Source organism: Protopterus annectens, chromosome 3.part0 (assembly GCF_019279795.1).
Source record: "Protopterus annectens isolate FY-2018-M chromosome 3.part0, PAN1.0, whole genome shotgun sequence".
Classification (NCBI taxonomy): domain Eukaryota; kingdom Metazoa; phylum Chordata; order Ceratodontiformes; family Protopteridae; genus Protopterus; species Protopterus annectens.
The window spans coordinates 1,880,780,612-1,880,802,904 of record NC_056731.1 but is presented as its reverse complement, the minus strand read 5'-3'; the positions used below and the strand labels follow the sequence as shown (position 1 = coordinate 1,880,802,904).

The window sequence follows — 22,293 nt, the reverse complement described above, 5'->3', positions numbered from 1 at the left end:
ATGGAGCATGTCCATCAGTTCTTGGTTGGACATGGCCCTATATGTTAGGCACAAATCACCTCTGAGCAGGCGGTATGCTACTGAATAGAGCTGGAGTTTCTTTAATCTAGCTGGATAAGGCACATGTTTGAGACCCATGATCCTCTTGGTGAGGTACTTCTGGGGTCTTTCCAGTTGTTGCTTGTGCCGGGTGAGATACATCCCAAATGGAGCATTATATTCAATCATGGGCCTGACAAGGGAGGAATATAGAGGTACAATGACCTCCTTTGATCTGGATGAGAATCCCTTCATGATGAGATGGGCAAGGTAGAATGTCTTTCTGACCACTTTGGCAACATGGTTGTCAAAGGAGAGGTCACTATCGACTTGAGTCCCCAGGTCTCTGATTACTTCTTCCGTACTCAGTGGGTTATTGTCTATGTGATAATTTGTGGGTACTTTGTTTTTCCCAAAGGTGATGACTATACATTTTTTGGCGTTAAGTTTGACGCCATGATTCCGGCACCAGTTGTCCGTTTCAGTGAGACCTTTCTGTAGGATGTGTGTGTCAGCAGGTGAATCAACTATGGCACCCAGTTTGCAGTCATCTGCAAACTTTGTCAGCCATAATCCTCCCATATTTGCTTTCACATCCGAGAAGTAAATGCCAAATAAGAGTGGTCCCAAGACTGAGCCCTGTGGGACACCACTCGTGACTGGTTTTGAGTCTGACATGGCTCCAGCAATTTTGACCTTATGGGTTCTGTTTTTTAGCCAGTTTGCTACCCATCTTGTGACATATGGATTTACATTTAGGCTGCTGAGCTTGTCTATGATGCCAGAGTGTGGTATCGTGTCAAAGGCTTTAGCCAAGTCCAAGTAGGCAGTGTGGACAGCCTTACCCTCGTCGATGGCACTAGTGACTGTCTCGAAGAAGTCAACCAGGTTTAAGAGGCAGGATCTGCCTTTTACAAAACTGAACTGGGTGGGATCAAGGGTCTGCAGATCTCCAATATCGCCATTTTTGAGTTCCATGATGATTCTTTCCATAGCCTTGCAGACCAGGCTGGTCAGACTTATGGGGTGGTAGTTACCAGGGTCAGTAGAATTTCCCCCTTTGTGGAGTGGGACCACTGTTGCTGTGCGCCAGTGTTCAGGTACATATCCTGTAGTGTGGCTAAGATTGAATAGCGTTTTTAGGTGCGGGTTTAGTTCATCTTGAAGTTCACGTAACACGCAACCGGGGATACCATCGGGTCCCATAGATGCTGTGTTTTTTGCTTTGTTGAGTGCTGATTTCACCTGTATGTCTGAGATGACAGGTAGGTTACATTCAGCAGGGATAATTACTTCATCTTTAGGGGGTGAGGGAGGAGAAATTTGCACTGAACCTATCTGCCAGAATATTGGCAATGTCGGTAGGGTCAGTGAATTTTTTGTCGTTGTGTACCAACTCAGAGCATATCTGAGAATTTCCTCCCAAGGTTCTGACATAATTGAAGAAGGCCTTGTGATTGTCTTTGGTATCCTTGGCAATCTTTCTCTCAAAGTTGGCTTTAGATGTTTTTATGAGAGAACGTAGTTTTTTACTTGTGCTGATCAGGGAAGCCTTTCCCTTGTGGGATTTGGCTTTGTCCTGCAGTAGCTTCCTTCTTTTGTTGTACAGTTTGTTTATAGCCGGGGTCCACCAAACCGGGCATTTTCCCTTGGTGGAGAGGGTCTTGGTTTTAGTTGGGATTGCTTGATCCATGAATTCTTGGAGATGTCCGTAGAAGGCTGTTGTGTAGGATTCAGCATTTTGGGATGTGTTTTCCATTAACCCAGTAGGCTTAAAGGATATCATTTCTGACTTAAGGAGTGTAAAGTCAGCTTTTGAAAAATTTTTCACTGTAGTCTTTTGTTCTGGGGGTGGGATATGTACATCCAACGTGATCAGTTTATGGTCAGATCTTACTAGTGAGGGGTTTATATCCGGTGCGGAGCATTTGGACCCCATATTTGTGATAATCAGGTCAAGTATATTATCTCTCCTCGTAGGAGAAGTGACCAGTTGCTCCATAGCATTTGAGTTAATGAATTCCAGGAATCTTTGGGCTAGGGTGTTAGGGCTAGAATAGTGGGCCCAGTCTATGTTGGGGTAGTTGAAGTCACCCAATATGATGGTGTTTGGTGTGACATTCATATCCTCCAGTGTTTTCAGGAATGCTTGATGGGATTCCTGGGATTGGGAGGGTGTTCTATAACATGCGACCAGTTGTATGGCAGTTTTGCCTATGGTGAGTAAAACTTGTATGGTTTCTGATGCTTCATGGGTAGCCACCAATCGAGAGGTGTAGGTGTCCTTTATGAAAATGGACACACCCCTCCCTTTGTGGTTCGGCCTGGAACTTGAGGCCGAAAAGCATGATATGAGGTATAGCCTGGTAGCGCTGGAGTGCTCTCAGGAGCCTTGAACCAGGTTTCAGTTACTGCACAGACATCGATGTTCTCCATACTGAGAAGTGCTTGAGTGCCTGCATCTTGAGATTTAGACTTCTGGCGTTGAGCAGCATTACCCTTAATTTTTTCCATTTTGTTTTTACGGAGGTTGATTTGTCTTTTGAGCATTGCCTAAAAAGGCACTATGGGGTGGCAAGAGCCTTGGCCAGTATCCGAAGCCCAGTGGTGACAGGTGCAAGCCATCCCTTGAAGCAACGCTGCTTGTCCAGCATGTCATCCCAGGCTGACAGACATTGTATCCCCTAGAATGACACCAGTGATTAAGCCAATTGTTAAAACTGATCATTTTGTCTTTGTACTGAGGCATCATTCTTGGTGAAGGCAGGATGCTGCTCAGGGTCAGGGTCATACCAGTCTGGGCTACATAATCGGAGAGCTCCTCAATGTCTCTTTTCATGTAGTCCAGGGAGGTACGTCTCAGGTCATTCACACCAGCATGGACAATGACTGCATCATACTTGTACTTGCTTTGGAGTGACCTGAGTGCGTGTGTAATGTGGCGGATCCTAGCTCCCGATAGGCAGCTCACCGTTACCCTCTCCTTATTCAGCCTGGTAAGTGGAACATCGGTGTGTCTGACTATAGAGTCACCTATTTCTAATGTCTCTGGCATAGTGTTTTGCCTTAGGGGCTGTGATTGTGTGACACACCTGTTGTTTGAGATATGTGTTGTAGGTGTTACGTTTTGTGGGGGTGTATTTCTGCGTGTCTGCTTTGGAGGCCTCTGTTGTTTTGGTAAGTTTTTTATAAGAGCCTCCGAGTATGTCTTTGTGTTCTTATGTGTTTGGTTTGTAGTGGTGGTAGTTTTATGTGTGACCGGTTTTGCTTCGGGTGTGGGTACCTTCTCCTCCTGTCTGGTCTTGCCAGTCCTGAGTTGAGAGAGTTCAGCCTCCAGTCTGGCTATATAGTTGCATCTCTCACAAGTATTTGTGTTAGTAGGAAGGAGGAGAGGGTTGTCTGTGTATATGAGACAATTGTAACATTGTCTTAAGATTCCCAGGTTAACCAGCTGAACAAGAGAGGATGCTAGTGGTCTACCACTTGACATACTAGAATATTATAAGGAGTGCTGTGCCTTTAAGGGAAGTGGGTATTCACAGGGGGTAGTGGATGGCTGTAGTGCTTACTTTAGTATAAGAGTGCTTACTTTATTATAAGAGTGCTTGCTAAGACTAGAAGTCCGAAAACAAGTGCTAATATATACAGCTAAATAGACTGAGTAGAGCTTTCTAAGTGAAAAATTGAAGAGCAGACTTGGCGGAGCCAGAAATAGTTTAAACCTGTATAACCGCTGCTGCGCTATGCGCCCAACCGTGCAAAAACGCCCTGAGGCGGATTTTTATACAGGGAACTTGAAAAGAGCTAGAAATGGTCCAAAGCAACCAATAATTTACAGCTCAAGTGCTGAGATCACTTCCCCCAGGGACAGATAGGCTGCTCAAGGCTCCCCACTCCCACTGGTGAGCACAGAAACTTCCTTCTATCCAAGTAAGGCAATGGCCAACACAGGAACTACACACAGCCCAGAATACAGCAAAGCCTGTATACTGGTCCAAACTAGTCGAGCAAAGGCGGGAAAACAAGGAGTATTTTTTTTTGTTTTTTGTTTTTTCAGGAAAGCACGCAGAAATGCAATTAAGCAAACAGTAAAATCGATTTACACAGGCTAGCACACTTTAGTGGGCAGCCTCAGCAGTTAAAGTAACAAAAAACAGTATTAATCGACCAGAGTCGACCAAAATGCTACTTTTAAGTGCAGATACTTCAGAAATCAGCAGATAGAGACACAAACAGTTATAGCTAGTTAAATGAAAGCCAGAGAGGACAATGCAGATAAAAAAAGCCAAAAAATACTTAAATCTGGAAAGTGGTCGATTCTTTCAGTTCTCTGTTGCCAGGACCCCTCTGCAGGACCACGTGGAGCTCTGCTTGGGTATATAGCCAGAAAAAAACGCCCTGAGGCAGATTTTTATACAGGGAACTTGAAAAGAGCTAGAAATGGTCCAAAGCAACCAATAATTTACAGCTCAAGTGCTGAGGTCACTTCCCCCAGGGACAGATAGGCTGCTCAAGGCTCCCCACTCCCACTGGTGAGCACAGAAACTTCCTTCTATCCAAGTAAGACAATGGCCAACACAGGAACTACACACAGCCCAGAATACAGCAAAGCCTGTATACTGGTCCAAACTAGTTGAGCAAAGGCGGGAAAACAAGGAGTATTTTTTTTTGTTTTTTGTTTTTTCAGGAAAGCACACAGAAATGTAATTAAGCAAACAGTAAAATCGATTTACACAGGCTAGCACACTTTAGTGGGCAGCCTCAGCAGTTAAATTAACAAAAAAACAGTATTAATCGACCAGAGTCGACCAAAATGCTACTTTTAAGTGCAGATACTTCAGAAATCAGCAGATAGACACAAAAACAGTTATAGCTAGTTAAATGAAAGCCAAGGCTGTATATAAAGTAATCTGCTCACACTGTTACTATGCTTGCATGATTTTTGTATAAATACCATAAACTGTAATTTGTTTCTTTTTAAAAATGCTATGTCAATTTTATTAAGATTTCTGAAGAAATTCTATATAAAATTGTTAAACTTCTTATTCTTTGTATGTCTTGGAGCTTTTCTCCCTGGGCCTTCACTGAAAATGGACTTACTGTCCAGTCGGACTTTCCTGGTAAACAAATGTAAAATAAAATAATATAAAATAAATAAAATACCAGAGAAGGGCTTTGCAAATAAGCAAGAACACATACACATACACATATACCAGTATTTTATGCCAGTATTTGTAACTTTGCCCAATAGCATAACAAGCCTCTGTACAACTGAACTTTGCAAAATAAGTTTCTTTCAGGCACTGTAATACTCTTGAAATTATTGTATTGCAAGAAATCACCTCTTATCAGTGTAAGAAACATATCAAACAACTGCACGATGCAAGCCTCTGTGTAACTGGACTTTGCGAAATAAGTCCCTAGGGCACTGTGATACTCTTGAAATTATTGTCTTGCTAAAGTAATTTATCAACATTTTAAGATGCATTTCAAATAACTTCACGATGTGAATGAACTGGGCAAGAGAAGCTCAGAGTCAATAACATTTCAAAGTAATTGCACTTTGTGAATAAACTGTACATAGCATACTGAAACTTCCCCCAAATGGCCGTACATTGCTAGGCAACTCTTTACAGTGCAAGAAACACTTTGTAATGGTGGTACTTTGCAACTAGACACACCCAGCACAAGAAACTTTTCAAAATGGCTATACTTTGACTACACTTCACAAAATAGTTGTACTTTTCACACAAATAAACTCTTCAGAATACATACACATTAATAAGCACACACTGTAAGCAATTTTACACACTTTGAGATACTTTGAATAACTTTAGCTATGCTCTTGATACAATACGAAGCCATAGTTATGCCAAAACACAGCACTTTGCTAAAAAACATGCAGTTGTTCTTGCTTTATCTATGCCTAATGTGCCCTTTTGGTCTTATTATATTCATTTTACTCGTTTAATTTCTTTTCATGCCGATTGTACTTTTTTGTGCTTGTGTTACTCTAAACATGCCCTTTTTGCCCTTAAACATGCCCTTTTTGCCCTTAAACATGCTCATTTTACTTTGCTTTTAATTGTTTTGTCAAATGTCATTATTTTAAACATTTCCCTTAGTTAAGAAACCTTTTGTGCCCCCCGCTTGTTTAATAATGCAGTTTGTGCCCTTGTAATGCTGTTTTACCTTTTTTATAAAACAAGTAGTTAATCCGTATTCTCATTACTTTGATTCTTTTCAGGCTCTTTTCCATGGTCATTTCTCTTAGTTTACCTTCACTGTCATCTCTGCACCTCATGGCTCCAAACCAGATATTATTCTCTGCGATCCCGGTTCTGACACCACATCACTCTCCTACTTTGGACTCAGTAGTCTTTGTGGGTTCTGTTCAAGCAGCCTTATTTTATACAAACACATCACGATAGAAGTTTACTGATGTTTACTTAAGTAACTTATACAAACTAACTGCTAGAATCATACATGCTTACTTTCTAGCTGAAATCTCAAAACGGCACTAGGAATGCCATGTGCTTGACATTTATACATGCGCATTGCATCTTTGACATGCTTCTTAAAGAACCAGCAGGAGCACTCTGATCTACAGGGCACCATCTACAGTCTGTGCTGCTGCCCACAATTCCATTCTTGAGTGAATTTGAGCTGGAAACACCAAGCATGTTTTTTGGGAGGGAGGAGTGAGGAACCCCACAGAGACACAAGGAGGACATGCAAACTGCACACAGCCATTGGCCAGACACCTTAACCATTATGCCAACTGTTCCTCATTTCCTTATCAGACTGAACATAATTTCTTTCAGTAGTGGACACAGTTCATGAATAATAAACAATTGGAGCTTCATGACTGCTGCTGAGCATATGGCTTAGGACAGCAGCATTTCCATAAGGACAGCAGCATTTCCATAAGAAGAGAATCATTCCCATTAGGACAGCACTGTTTCCATAAGGACAACACCATTTCCATAAGGACAGCAGCATTTCCATAAGGACAGCACCATTCCCATTAGGACAGCACTGTTTCCTTAAGGACAGCACCATTTCCATAAGGACAGTGCCATTTCCATAAGGACAGCACTGTTTCCATAAGGACAGCAGCATATCCATAAGGACAGCACCATTCCCATTAGGACAGCACTTTTTCCATAAGGACAGCACCATTTCCATAAGGACAGCGCCATTTCCATAAGATGAATCATCACAGATCAGAATCAGTTTTTTTCTACATTATAATGCAGTAATATGTTGCCTGATAACATTAAGTCCTTAACATCCTCAAAAGCCTTCTCATGGGCATGAGTCCACTTCCAACCAGCATTTTTATCAGTGTTGTGTTCAGAGGCTAAGGTCCAGTGACTCTATTTACCAGAAAGGAATGATAAAATCTCAATAGCCCAAGGAATGCCTGCTGATCTTATTCACTTTTTGGTTTTGTAAGATCATGGAAAGCTTTGACCTTCCCTTTATATCAGTCTTGAAACTGAGAAGTTCAGAACTTGATTCCTCAAATGCATGTTTATCTTTAAACTTAGCTCAACATCTGCAAGCCTTTGGAGAACTTTACATAGATGGCTATCCTAAGCTTGCATAGAGTTACCCCCAATGAAAATATCACCAAAATGAGGTACGATTCCTTGAAGACCAGAAAGGCCATTATTCATCAAGTGATGGAAGATCCCTGGAGTGATACAAACTTCATACTGTAAATCAATAACTTTATAGGTGCCTTTATATGTGATAATTGTCTGTGCCACCAGAGCAGCATTATCCACAGATAATTTGTGATAAGCTTGTGTCAGATACAATTTTTTCAAATATTTTCCCTTTTGTCAAGGTGATGACTTGATTGTGACAGTTGACCAATATATGTACTCCTGTAATTCCATAATTGTGCATTATTAGTAAGGACACACTCTCTAACTGCTGTTAGGGAAGAAACTCTAGCTGGGGCCCACATTGCGGGGACATCTCTGGGTTAATGTACCTTGTGCCATCACACAGTTTCTTTTTATATTTATTTTTAGTTGGATGGTATAAGGAAAAGGTTTAAATTTCAGTGAATGGGTGCTATGTTAGGGCCCACTGGGAATGAAACAGGTGCTGCTTTAAGGCTTTCTCAACTACATTGTGGAAATCATGAGAACAACCTGCAAAATTTCTGTAGTGAGACTGTCTATTCTTTTAATAGAATATCAGACATTTAAACCATTCAAGGCCAAATGAACAGGAGGAAGTTCTAGCAGATGAGGTGACACCCTCTCATTCAAAAGAAATCGAGGGGTCCACCGGCAGGCAGCATTCATAAGATTCCCATCAACTACAAAGTAAAGCCATTAATGTAAAACCATATTCTCTGCATTTAACAATTCTAATGTATTCCAAGGAAATTGTAATAATCTGGGATGAACCACAGACATAGCACCTGTCATTCAGACAAGCAGTTTGTTATAAATACAATTGCTGGTACCATCTACAGTGGGCATGTCACCAGAGTGGGCATTCAGAAAAAAAAAAAAGGTAAACTAGTGAAGGTGAGTTCTTCCCATAGAGTGGAACGTTAACTCTGTCCACCCTTGGAGATTTATGGTGCTGTACAAGATACAAGTGTTTATACATCAGAAGTTACAAATAGTGTAAGAGCTGCTATAGGCAAATTTAAGCAACATACCAATGTCATGTCCAATGATGCTGTATGCTTGGTGGACATGAATTCAGGAAATGACTATTTATTAATTTCTAAAAAGGCATATTATGCATTGTGGCATGTGACGCTTTACCTGTTGAATATAACAAACAATATATAAAGGTGTTTGATGCGCACTCTGTTTTAGGAAAGACCAAAGTAAGTTGTGTGATATCAGAATTGAAAGTCAGATCACACCTTAGAAGCCTGTTGTTTACTGATGAAGTTAATTAGAATATGAACAAATGAGGACAACTTTAGCCCAAATGTTTAACTTAGCAGCAACTGGGGCCCCATTTAATGAACTACGTTACTGTCATTTGGTAATCATTTCCTCACATTTTAGCCCAAATGTTTAACTTAGCAGCAACTGGGGCCCCAGTCAATGAACTACGTTACTGTCATTTGGTAATTTTCTTGGAAAGTGGAGTTGTGCATTGACACTTCTGATGTTACTCCATTGACCCCTAAAATAAATATTTTGAAAATTATGTCCCAGAATCTTACTAACTGAAAAAGTTGTGAGGTTAAATTCAATCTCACAAATGTTTGACTGTATCTTTACTAAAGTAAACAGAATCTCATTTCACAAACAAATGTGATGTGTGTTTACATTGTCATCCAAAGAAAGGTAATTTCAGGCAGAAACTATTTTCACACAATGATTACAAATTCATCTACTATGATGGAGATATGGTACAATGGCAAACATTGTTGATTCCCGGTTAACAAATGTAAAATAAAATAAAGAAAGAAAAAATTTCACAATGCTATGTTCTTAAGCTTGGTTCTTGGCTGGAGTGCATTCAATGAGCAGTCTATCTGTCCCCCCTGTCTCTGTATGAGCTTCCCCCCACATTCCATAGATGTGCAGTAAATAAATTGGAAGAAAACTACCCATATATGTGCATGCCATGTGTAAGTGAGGGTTCCTTATTAAGTAAGCGAACACTTAATATAGCGAATGCTGTTTAATTGACAACTAAATGTCAAAATGGCAAAATCCCAAAGACTCGGTAACAGCAATTTTTTTCCCAGGGAAAAAAAAAATCACTGGGCCTTTTTTGGGGACTTTGCTGTTTCCTCCACTGTGGTGCGATCTTGGAGTTGGTATGTTTAAGTAAGGGGGGTATGGGGGCACCCCCCCCACATCAGGGGGTGTGGTGGGTGAAGCCCCCACTTTATTTTGTGTTTTTTTTTGTCGACCAGCCATTTTTTTTCCCCTGGGAATTTTGTGTTTTCGGGGGGTTTTTTGGGTCGATTATACAGCGTTGGCTATTTCAAGAGTTTGCTGTTATAATATAGACCCATAAGTGGGGTGCATCGGTATCCTATAAAGAACTGGCGCACCAGATTCAGGTTTGTCCTTGGTGAGTGTTGGGATAGATTCAGGCTCCCCATCATCCTGCAATGAATTAACCAGTCATCAAAGAATGAATAAATGATGAATGAATGATAACCTAGCAGTTGGCTTAGAGGATTACAGAGCTGTTAACAAGCTGTTTTCTGTAGTCTAGTGGTGCAAGGTTTGAAACCCCGAGTCTCCATTGCCTAACCATATGACTCTGAGCAAACCACTTAACCGGAAAGTGCTCCTGACAAAGGTCCATGGATATCAGTGCTCTACCCTGGAGAACAAATAAATAAAGGTTCATAGGTTCATAGGTGTGTACTAGGCTAACGGCCCTGCAGCCTATATAAGCCTAGCCCAAGAAGATTCCCTGGCATCATGCCGCCCAAAGTTAGTTCCCAGTGTCCCTGTCAAGCAAGGCTGCTGAAGTGATCCCCGGGGTGAACTTCTTATTGCCCACCCACTCGTCAAGATTTCTCTTAAAGAGGGGCAGTGAAGTGCTCTGCTTGACGTGAATGGGAAGTTTGTTCCAGAGTATGGGAAGTCTCTGGGTTAGGAACCTGTCCCTCCAGCATGTTCTGTTTATTGTGACACTTCTTACATACATTACTAATCAGCAAAGTTGTGCCTCTACTTAAAACTTTTCTAAAGTCCAACATTTTTACATTGAGTTTATAAAATGCCATGAATAGGAAACTATCTAATGAATAGTTGCACTGTCCTTACAGAGTTCTGAAAGCTAATTGTCTGATAATGGCTGTACAGTCACCTTCTAGGATGAAAATGTACAACAGCATCTATGATCTCATGACAGTAACCCCTAAAGATGAATATTTCAAAATGTTTTACCCCAAACTTTAATAGAAAGGCTAAACAAGCAGGAAGAAAGGTAGCAGCTGAGGGTCAATGTAAATAAATGCTACAGCCTGCATTTGGGGCACAATGACCCTGGTGCGAAGTATCAGCTTGGAGATGTGATGGCAACAGAGCAGGGATAGGATCTGGAGGTGTTGATCTCTCATGGACTGGATGACCAGGAGAAGAATGACAGGACATGGGCATCAACAAACATAATGTGTCAGTGTATCCTCAGGAGGATAGATTCTGGAAGCGTAGAGGTAAAGCTTCGACTCTAAAGGGCTTTGATCAAAGCATGCCTTGTGTAAAACATGCAGATCTGAGGCCATCTAAGGGAAAGACCAGCAGCTACTGAAAGAAATTCAGTGGAAAGTCATTAGGAAGATATGATGGATCAAGGGGAAGGAATAGGACGAGAGACCAGATTTTCATCTAAGACCAGGAAAGGGAGTATATACAATACTAGTCCACATGATAATATCACACAGATGTGAAGATGTCATTCTGAACATGAAGGACAGAGGGGAAGGAGGAAGCATAGGCTGCAGATTTCACAGAGAAGTTGTGGCCTTGAGAAGTAGACGACTTGTATGGAACCACTAAATAATCACACAAGGTGATCAATAACAAAAAATAAAAAAATACTGAAATCGCCACAACGCCCATGGATCCACACAGGAGCGGCCTTAGGTCAACTGGTGCTCTAGGCAAAACGGCTCTACTGCACCCCCACCACACCACTCAGTGCCCCCAGCCTGGTCTACCTATACCAAATAAATTCTGGAAAAGCGCTCCTACTACAGCGGCGCCCTATGTGGCTGCCTAGTTGGCCTATGCCTAAGGCCAGCTATGGATCCATGGAAAATTGGGTTTATTAGTAGTTAAAATCAAAACTTAGCACTTTCACCTGCAGTTACAGAGGCATCATCATCATCAGAGTCAATAATAAAACATCATAAGTTCCTTAAATTGGTTTCAGCCACGTGACTAACCTAATTAGTTAATTGTTTAATTGCAAAACCTATACCTTCCTTAAAGAAACCTTGTCAAAAAATAAAAAGTCTTTAGTAACATGTCTAATACAATGTTAGCAAAAAATGTTGTTGTTGTTTTTCTTTTGGCTTTTCCCGGTTAGGGGTCACCACAGCAGAACTCCGGTCTGCTAATGATTGGGAGTCGAATTTTATGGTGCCGAGGTGCCAGACCAACGCCCAACCTTCAACGAAGGCATGCCCATTCACACATGTCTTTCAAATGCCACTCAACCGTGGGGAGGACATGCAGACTCCACACAGAAGGCACTCCAGCCGAGAATCCACAGTGTTAGCAAAAAATATAAAATGTAAAATGTGAAAGAATATCAGAAGTTAAAAATTAGACGCAGCTCTCATGTTAACAACTCTTGTCTGGTCAAATGAATACAAAACATGTATATTGTTTAAATTCAAATTTGCATTGATCTCAGTTTCAGTAAACTGGTTATAGAACAAGTCATTAATTCCTAGAAATACTGTGGCATTGAGTCTCAGTTGCCACATAGTTTTCCTAAACTCTAACAAAATGTTCTGATCCCCACCTCTGTTGTTGTGCTTCAGTCTGTCAATTATAAAAATATTTTTTTTAAATCAGTACATGTCACACTATGACTAAATAAAGCATTTGTTGTCTTTCTATTCTTAATGTCCCTCAGGTGTTCGGTCATTCTATCTCTTAATTTCCGACTGGTCTTCCCTACGTAGAACGCCGAGCAGCTACCACATAGGGCTATGTAGACCACCATTTTTGTATTGCAACTACCCTGACCTAGACACTGAATTGTCCTTTTGTACCCATCGATCACCACATTCGGACCTTGTTACAGTATTTAGACACATAACGCTTACTCATTAATGAGTTATAAGATTTGCCTTGGTCATCCTTATTCCTTTCAAAAATTTCCTTTAAATTTCTACCTGTACAGTAAGTTACGCGGTGGTGCAGCGGTAGCATTGTTGCCTCACAGCAACAGGTTCTCCCGTTCAATTCTTGGCTGGAGTGTGGGGAGTGCCTTCTGTGTGGAGTCTGCATGTCCTCCCCACGGTTGGGTGGGCATTCAAAAGACACGCGTAAATGGGCGTGCCTTTGTTGAAGGTTGGATGTCGAGCTGGCACCTCGGCATTCATGAAAATCTACTGCCAATCATTAGCGGACCGGAGTGTCGCTGTGGTGACCCTAACCGGGAAAAGCCAAAAGACAACAACAACAACAGTAAGTTACCAGTGGTTGCTCACCAAGTTTACTTTTCAATTCACTAGTAACGGTCAAGTCCCAGTAGTCATTAATCACTGCTCTTATTGTGGCAGCATCATGGTTAAAAGACAACACCATTGTTTTATTTTGAAACACTGACTGAGCTGAACTTAATAATGATCCCTTATTCATTAACAATATTGGTGTATACATATTTAAAAATTTCCTTCTCACTTCATTCCTATTTTTTATCAGTAGCCTTAGTGGACATCCCCTGTTTTAAATAAACCAAATAAAATGGACATCTCAGCCTCAAACAGTTGGTCACCACTTACCAATCCAGAAAGGCGTACCATTTGCTCTTTTATTACCCCCCCCCTCTTTTGATGGGGTGGCTGGCAACTATCAAAGTGTAATAACATATTTGAGAAGGTTTTCTTTCTATAAATACTAGAATATAGATCATGGGTCTGTGTGTGTGTTTATAGAGTAAAATATCCATAAACTCTATCTCCTGTACTCCAGTTGTATACGTAAATTTAAAAAAAACAGTGGTCTTGTTAAGATAGGTAATAAACTGTTCTATTTGTTCCACATTTCCATGCCACAGAATTAAAATATCATCCAGGAAACACACCCATAAAATAACATCATTCATATATGGGGGAATCAAAAACAAACCTTTTTTCCCTTTTGGCCAATACTAGATTGGCATAAATAGGGGCACATTTTGCCTCCATAGCTACTCCGGAGGTCTATTTAAAATATTCCCCCACAAAAAAGAGGAAATTATTATTCAAAATTATTTCCATCCTTTCAGTTAACAAATTCCTTGTAACATTAATTATTCCATCAATGTTAATTAAACTCACACTAAAAAATTCAAGTCCAACCTCTTGTGGAATCACCGTAAATGCATTAACTGCATCAATGGTAACAAAAATATAATTGTTCCCTTTGGGTGCATCCCTTAATAATTCCAAACAATGCCAGGATTCCCTCAAAAATGTGTACCTTACCATTTAATGCCGTAAAAAAACATCCACATAGGCAGCTAAAGGTTCAGTTTTGGAATTCTTAGCAGCCACTGTCGGTCTAAATGGGGAATTGTTTATATCCTTGTGGATTTTTGGAATTACAAAAATTGTCTGATTTACTGGAAATTCAACAGTTAAATAATCCAATTCACTTAAATCAATTACATCTTGATGAAAGGAATCGTATAGCCGCCAATCTTCCTTAAAGAAACCTTGTTAAAAAATAAAAGGTCTTTAGTAACATGTCTAATATAATGATAGTAAAAAATATAACATGTCAAATGTGAAAGAATATTAAAAGTTAAAAATTAGTCACAGCTCTCATATTAACAACTCTTGGATGGTCAAATGGATACAAAACATGTATATTGTTTAAATTCAAATTTGCATTGATTTCAATTTCCTATAAACTGGTTATAGAACAACAGTCATTAATTCCTGGAAACAATGTGGCATTGAGTCTCAGTTGCCACATAGTTTCCCTTAACTCTAACAAAGTGTTCTGACTTGTATGGAGAGTGGAGAGGGAATCCGGAGAGGCTTTAAGACAGCATAATATATATAAAAAAGGTTAAAGAGGGAAGGTAAAGTTGACGTCATTGTGGAATGTTAAAGCTTATTGCCTCCTTCTCCAGTCAAGGAAATGTAATGTAAAGGCCTAACTGGGTCTAAATATCATCATAGCGAATTAAAAGTCAAAATTTTTATACCAGCTTTGCAAACTTTTAAATGTGGGACCTAATTAATAACTAATTAATTTGATTTACTACCACACTGTCCTTACTTGTCATGGCTGACTTCAGGCTGGAAAATGAAAAAAAAAGTTTAGTAAATATATTTAGTATGAACCTATGAACCTATTTTTCTACTTATTTTGAAACTTATTTCTATTTTAATTTTTAACATTTTCACATTTACTTAATGTGACAAAGGAAAAGCTTCAAATGGTTATGGATGTATCACAGTGGCAAGAATTTTTAATTTTTAACTTTTACCCAAGGGTTAGTTATTAATCGAATTATAATCTTTCAGTATATATACATGCGCATTTACATATTTATATTTAAATATATATATATATATATATATATATATATATATATATATATATATACTTTACTATCAAAATGCTGAATGCTAGTTCAGTGAACCCAGAAAGTAAAACATTACTTAATCAGCTTTCTATGTTCATAGGTTAGTACTAAGCTAACTGCCCTTGCGAGCCATTTTAAGCCTAGCCAATTATCCCTTGTGAGACTCAAACCCCCACACCTTGTGTTTGTAAGGCAAACACCTTAACCATTGTTGTCAAATGTTAGGAGATCGAGATTATATATCAGCAAATGCAAGTGTGCATTCGTTGATATGCACTTGATATTATGAGTAGAGTCATGGTACAGTGCAGATTGGGAAATGCATCCCTGTCCTCACTATAGTGCGATCGTGGAGTTAGAATATTTAATTTTCAGGGGGTGTGGGGGGGGGGCACATTGCCCCCATGCTAAAATGTGAATGACACTGTAGGTGTTTAACATACATTTGCAACTACACTGCTATCACATTCCAATTTCGATATTAATGCCGAATCTGTTGATGTTGATCAACTGAGTTGACATTTTCACTCATTAGTATTCATGCAGCATGATGTCATTTTCGGAATATCGACCATTCATGTATAGTAAACTATATATATATATATATATATATATATATATATATATATATATATATATATATATATATATATATATATATATATGGGTCTACTTCATTCTAAAGTTCACATAATTGAAACTTAAATGATCCAGACAAAAAGACTGAAATTACACAAGAACGAACTTTTACATTGCTGAAATCCAGAACAAAGAAACACCACTCACATACCACTCAGAGCTTCTGAATGCAGATCACAGTACAGTGAAGATTAAGAAATTTACCCTTTACACCACTGTAGTGCAGTCTCAGAGTTGGTATATATAGTTTGCAGGGGGCGCAGGGGGGGCTTTCTCCCCTGCAAAAATGTAAAACAAGTTAGAGTTTTGTGTTGAAATGGAGCAGAAGATGTTTCATTGTTTTGAATTTCGGAATTGTGAAGGTTTGGTCTTCTGTGATTTTGGTCTTCTCATCTTGATCATTTAAGTTTCGGTTATGTGAACGTTCAATAGACTGAAGTATATATATTTACATATATATATTTTTGTATGCATGCACTTTTCATTTTTAAAGCATTTTTAAATGACTTATTAATAAAATGCTTATTTTGCTGGTATAAAATGATGGGGGATACACACACACACACACACACATACATATATATATATATATATATATATATATATATAAATATATATATGAATATATATATGAATATATATATATATATATATATATATATGTATATATATATATATATTAGAGTAGATATAGCTATTAATATATTTCTATTAAATATAACATTATTAATCTCACCTAGGACTGGAATAGTATGGTGAAGAAGGAGATAAGTACATTTAATTTGTGCCTGTGTGTCTTTAAAAGTGGCGATATTTTAATTGATTAATTGGTTTTATTTAAATGAATATATGGTGACCATATATAAGGTCATTATTTACTGCATGAGTTTATTCTGACAAAGTCCCATAGGACAAAGGATTCAATCTTTGCACAATAAAAAGTTAATAATAAGTGATGGTGGACACAGCTCCTGGTTTCATGATTTTCTTTTGGTGTTAACTGTTTTGTAAGAGTGATGTTGTTTTTGTGAAATATATTGCTCAGTAACACCTCAGTCTTCATGGTGTGGAGTTATCAGTACCTGAATGTTTTTCTTTCCCCAATTTAAGGTCACTCTCCTCACAAATCCTAAATTCAGGGTCTCTACTTGTTGGTCTAGTAACCTCACCCGGGCTACAGAAAGAGTGATGTTGTTTTTGTGAAATATATTGCTCAGTATCACCTCAGTCTTCATGGTGTGGAGTTATCAGTATCTGAAAGTTTTTCTTTCCCCAGTTTAAGGTCACTCTCCTCACAAATCCTAAATTCAGGGTCTCTGCTTATTGTTCTAGTAACCTCACCTAGGCTACAGAATTAATTCCCATCCAGGTTGTCCATAGTAACCTGCATCTCATCTCTGAGATTTATATTCAATTTTTATCATTCAGCTACCAACCCTCTATCTTCCCAAATTCATTTTCAGGGCTTGTTGAACAGGGTTATCTCCACTCCCACCTCCTGAATTCAAGTTCAGATTTGTTGTCAAACACCCGTTCTCATCTCCTGAATTCATGTTTAATGTTAATTGCTCAGGGCCACACTCTCTGATCTCATGAATTCCTGTTCATTCCTTATTGTCTGGGATCATTCTCCTCAACTCTTTAATTTGTGTTTACTGAGCATTATTTGAAGATTGTCACACTGACTGGTGTTGGCGCATCGCTTCTCCATGGTCTGGTGTTTGTCCTGATGCCATTTTACTGTCTTTGTGTTTTCTTGCTTTTGGAATTCGTAATGGGTTTTCCTAATGACTTTGGTTTCTTTCCATCTCCCAAAGACTTGTCATTTGGCAGATTACTTCAATTTCTCTATGACTATAATCTTTGTCCTTATTCTTGCTGATTTTGTCTGGAAGGGGTCTATGGGATCAGTCATCATACCTCCTACATAGAAACCTCAATACAAAAGTCAAGTAAGTTAAAATCTGTAGAATAGAAATATTTGCATGCATTTTAGTAGTCAATCAAAAAAAGAGCTGCAGAACAGAAGAATTTCTGTACCATTCTATTAGACATTTTTATAATGAGAATGCTTATTTGTTAAATGGTAGAAGTGTCTGAGATTAAACATTTTTATTGCAGATATTTGCAGAACAGTGTTTTATTGTGTGAAAGAAAGAAGGCATGTACAAAATAGTGCCCCAAAATCAGATATTAAAAAAAAATAAATAAAGTATAAAAATCACAAAGTCCCACTGTTCACTGGGTAGAAAAATGTCCACCAGCTGTATTGTTTCATATAAAATGTATAAGAAGATTTATAATGAATTATTTTAGGTCACAGTAATTCATCTTAGCACAAGACCTCTTGCAGTTTTAGACAGTGGCGGTTGTGCTATCAGATGAAATCGCCATGAATCCTTGTGAGATGTCCTGATATTTAGTTTTTAACACAGATTCAGATGTATAACCTTATTTTTCATGCCTTTTTGATGGAATTTGTTGTTTTTTTCTTTCAGTTTGTATATGGCTTATTTTTTAATATTACATTATTTTGATTTGAATATTAAATAGTTATTTTGCATTTTCTATTTTTGGTTGTGCTTCTTTTTGCCTTTGGAGTGGATTCATACATTTTTACCCTGATATTTTTTACTCAAATGAACCATAGTAGGAACAAAACTACAATACTTGTTATGAAATTCAATCAAGTAAAACATATAGTCCAAGTGTGCATCATACAATACTACTTATATTTCATAATACCTAGTATTTTGCATGCTACTGATAATTCAATCTGATTCACTCCCTCCTTTCAATGTTCTGCAGTTTACTGCTTGTTTGCTCAATGATCATGACTGGCAAATGCTTTTTAATTGATATTGCTATGTTGCCAGGCTTCTCTTTTTAATAAATCTTAATTCTGAAAACTCGTCCTACAGGAAATATATGCGAGTTATGTCCTTTCAAATGGACGTCCTTCAGAAAGAGTGATACGAGTGGGTCAAAATCTAGCTGTTACTTCACTTCTACTACAGAAAAAAGCTGGGATGAAAGCAGGAAAGCTTGTAAAGAAATGGATGCAGATTTAGTGGTGATTAACTCCAGAGAAGAGAAGGTAAGATAACATAAGAAAAAATCTAGAATAACTGCTGATATCTGAGAAAGAATCAATGAACCAATCAGACAAAGGACATATCACACCGCTACTCAGTCAAGGAAAAAAACGCATAGCAGAATATCTTTGCATCAATGACAACACAGCCAGACATTTCATAAAATGGATGGAAAATGTTCTGTGACCTGATCAAATAGCATTTCTGTAATATATTATTTTATTAGATGGAGAAATACTTAAATATCCTATATCTATGAATGGCCATAACTTAATCTAAGTTTTGCTTTTACTATCCAACCCTTCTGTTAAAGTTGTTCCATATACTGATAAAATACTTCTGCTAATAATAATACTAATTTTGGCAATTGGCTGTTTACTATCATAATGTTTATTAGGAACCAAGAGTCATGCCAGTTAATCTTATGACATAGTGAGTCAATATCACATATCATTATCACCTAAAGATTAGACAGTTTGTATGACAGAGCAGCAAGAAAAGCGGATAAAAAGTGAGATACATAGGAAGTAATAGCACTAGATGAAAACAAAAGTATTGTGTGCTGTTATGGAACATGACCCTCCTGTTCATCCATTGTTAATGGGATGAAATCTCATCTCGTCAGCTTCAACTTACTTCTGTTCAACTCCAGTATTTCCCGTAGATAACTATTGCTAGTTCATCATCAGAAGTGAATATTTGTGTGCAGATTTTTCTCTTTTCTCTATGGTTTATGTTCATGGAGTAAGAATATTTAAAAAAAGAAGTGTTGTGGAAGCGTCTTGTCCATGAAAAAAAAAATATAGATATTTTGATGAGCTGAAGTCTTGCCAGTTTTTTATTCTAATATATATTCTTCTGTTATTGAACTTGGGAGGAATGCAAAGAAAATATTTTGGAAGACTCATCATCAAAAAGACATTGGAAGACAGAGACCATTCACATGAGGACTATGATAACCATCCACTGGACCAGTAATCAAGGAGCCTCAGTCCTCACCACTGACAACAGTGGGTGATGTTCACTATGAGGATGACAAGTACACATCCATTATTTCCAGATGCAGCTCTCTGCATCAAGTGCAATTTCCCTTACGAGCACACAAAGACAACAGTTAGACCGGGGATGTATCTCCCTCTTTCTCCAGATCCCCATTAAGACTCCCACTGGCACAGCTATGAAGTTGAGATCTCAGATGAGTGACCAAGACAAGACCTTTAGCACCCTCTCTGTTCAGCCAGTGCTTCATGTCCCTGCCCAAGTAGCTGACACTAACACTCTTTGAGGTTTGATTTGCACACACACACACACACACACACACACACACACACACACACACACACACACACACACACACACCTGGGAAAGTCTGGCACAGGTTTACTAGCTATGCCCCCTTCTGCCCAGACTATAAGGTAGTTTTTACTGCCACTAGTCACTCCTTTAGGGCCCTTAACAAAGGGTGTCTAACCTTATTGTTTAATATTAATGCTACTACAAATGGAAGTTTGGCCAAGAGCAAGGCTGTTAGGAGTGGTCCGCATAGTATCACCAAATAAATGTGCAAGTACTCTCAAAACTTAAACATCTCTATACAGATCAGCCACAAGGAAAGGTTTAAATATATTTAATAATAAATAAAAAAAAAACAAGACAATACTACATATATATTCACAGTGACATCAAAGTTCAAAACCACAGGAAATATTTAAAACAACATTGCTGGACAGTCACAAATAAATAAAGAAAAATATCTAAATTTAGCTTCACTATATTCCTGAAAGAATCTAAGAGAATTATATTATAACCTAGGAACTTACTAATAGAGCAAGGCAGATGTGGTGAATGGATCTTCTAATTGTTGTCAGGTCCAAGATGGGATGCAGAATGCTCTGTCTCACCAAGAAACTTCTCAAATTAATATCTAAAATATTACTGCTGGCATACCTTGTAGAATGTCATAATTTCTGGTCATCTGACTTCTAGTTCCCAGGCCAAAACCCTCACTACTAGAAGCTGGCAGCATTTAGCATCTACCTGTAAAATATTCTGACAAGGGCTTTTCCTCGGATCTTTGGCAGATGCTAGAAGTCATAAAACAATTATATTCCTTAATGCTTCAAAAGTAGCAATTAGTTCACTCCAAGAACAATACAGAAAGCTTTCTAGCACAGACTCTATGTCTCTAGCTGCATTGAAAACTTGAGAAGTAGCCTCTTTATTGCATCCTATAAAGTAATTTATTTTCAGATATTTTTCTAAAGTTTACTAGACTGACGTTAATCTCTTGTATCCCAGTTTCCACTATTAAAACATATACATTTAAACAGTTACAAATAGTGTGTGTACATTCTGTTCTCTTTCAGTAGGGCACACCGTGGTTACATTTCAAACAGCACTTTGCAAATACCTTTTCAACACACATCTTTACAAGCAGTTTGATATACACATGACATACACTTCTAATGCATTTGTAACAGACACATCTTGTATAAATCATTTCGATATTCACCAATGACATATAATTATTTACAAAATTCCAGCTAGCTGTGCTGGCAGTATATCCTTTTGTCACAAGGACAACAAAAATTGTGCACAGTCTGTTCCTCACATCATTAATAAAAAGTTCTAAAGAAGGCACATGGACACACTGTAGAATCTTTTAAGTACCTTATGAGAATTCATCGAGGCCAAGTGGATTCCATTAGTAAAAAAATTCACAAGGATTGATTAAAAAAACAAGATACAAGCTGAGCTTCTAAGTTGGGCTGTTCAGGGCCATACAGTGAAGTATTATTTCACACAGTGGGTGTTGGATGATTTGCATAGCTTTTATGAACATTTAATAGGGTGAAATCAGTAAAAAAATTCAAGGAAGCATGTGGCACAGACTGGTAATTCTTATTATGAGGATAAAATAGCAAATAAGTAGGATGTAAAGTGTGTATCTCAATTAGGGAAATTGAAACACTAGGTAAAATAAGCAGTCCTTATCAGCCCTCCAAATCTTGGTGAATGTTTCTGTACCCCAAATTCTTTGCCTCTTAGTAAATGACATGCTTTTACTTGATGTTGTAAATTAGCAAGACTTTAGTAAAGAAAAACAAATGTCATCACTTTGTCCATGCAACACAGCTTCATCTGCCTCACTGAGTGTTTCAATGCACATTTTGTCTAATCAAGCATTTTATCAATATGGAAATAAGAAGACTGAATTACCAAATAGTATAAATCCACTGATACAAGG

General features: G+C 38.3%; 1 protein-coding gene across 2 annotated transcripts in view; it reads left to right on the top strand.

The window, feature by feature from the left end:
- The window catches only part of LOC122797149 (CD209 antigen-like protein B), a 418,559-nt gene that overhangs the window by 285,340 nt on the left and 110,926 nt on the right, over positions 1-22,293 (top strand). For both annotated transcript variants that reach the window (XM_044065955.1, XM_044065954.1), the window contains one exon: positions 18,873-19,048. In XM_044065955.1, coding sequence (XP_043921890.1) covers positions 18,873-19,048 — 176 coding nt within the window. The remainder of the gene's footprint in view (positions 1-18,872; positions 19,049-22,293) is intronic.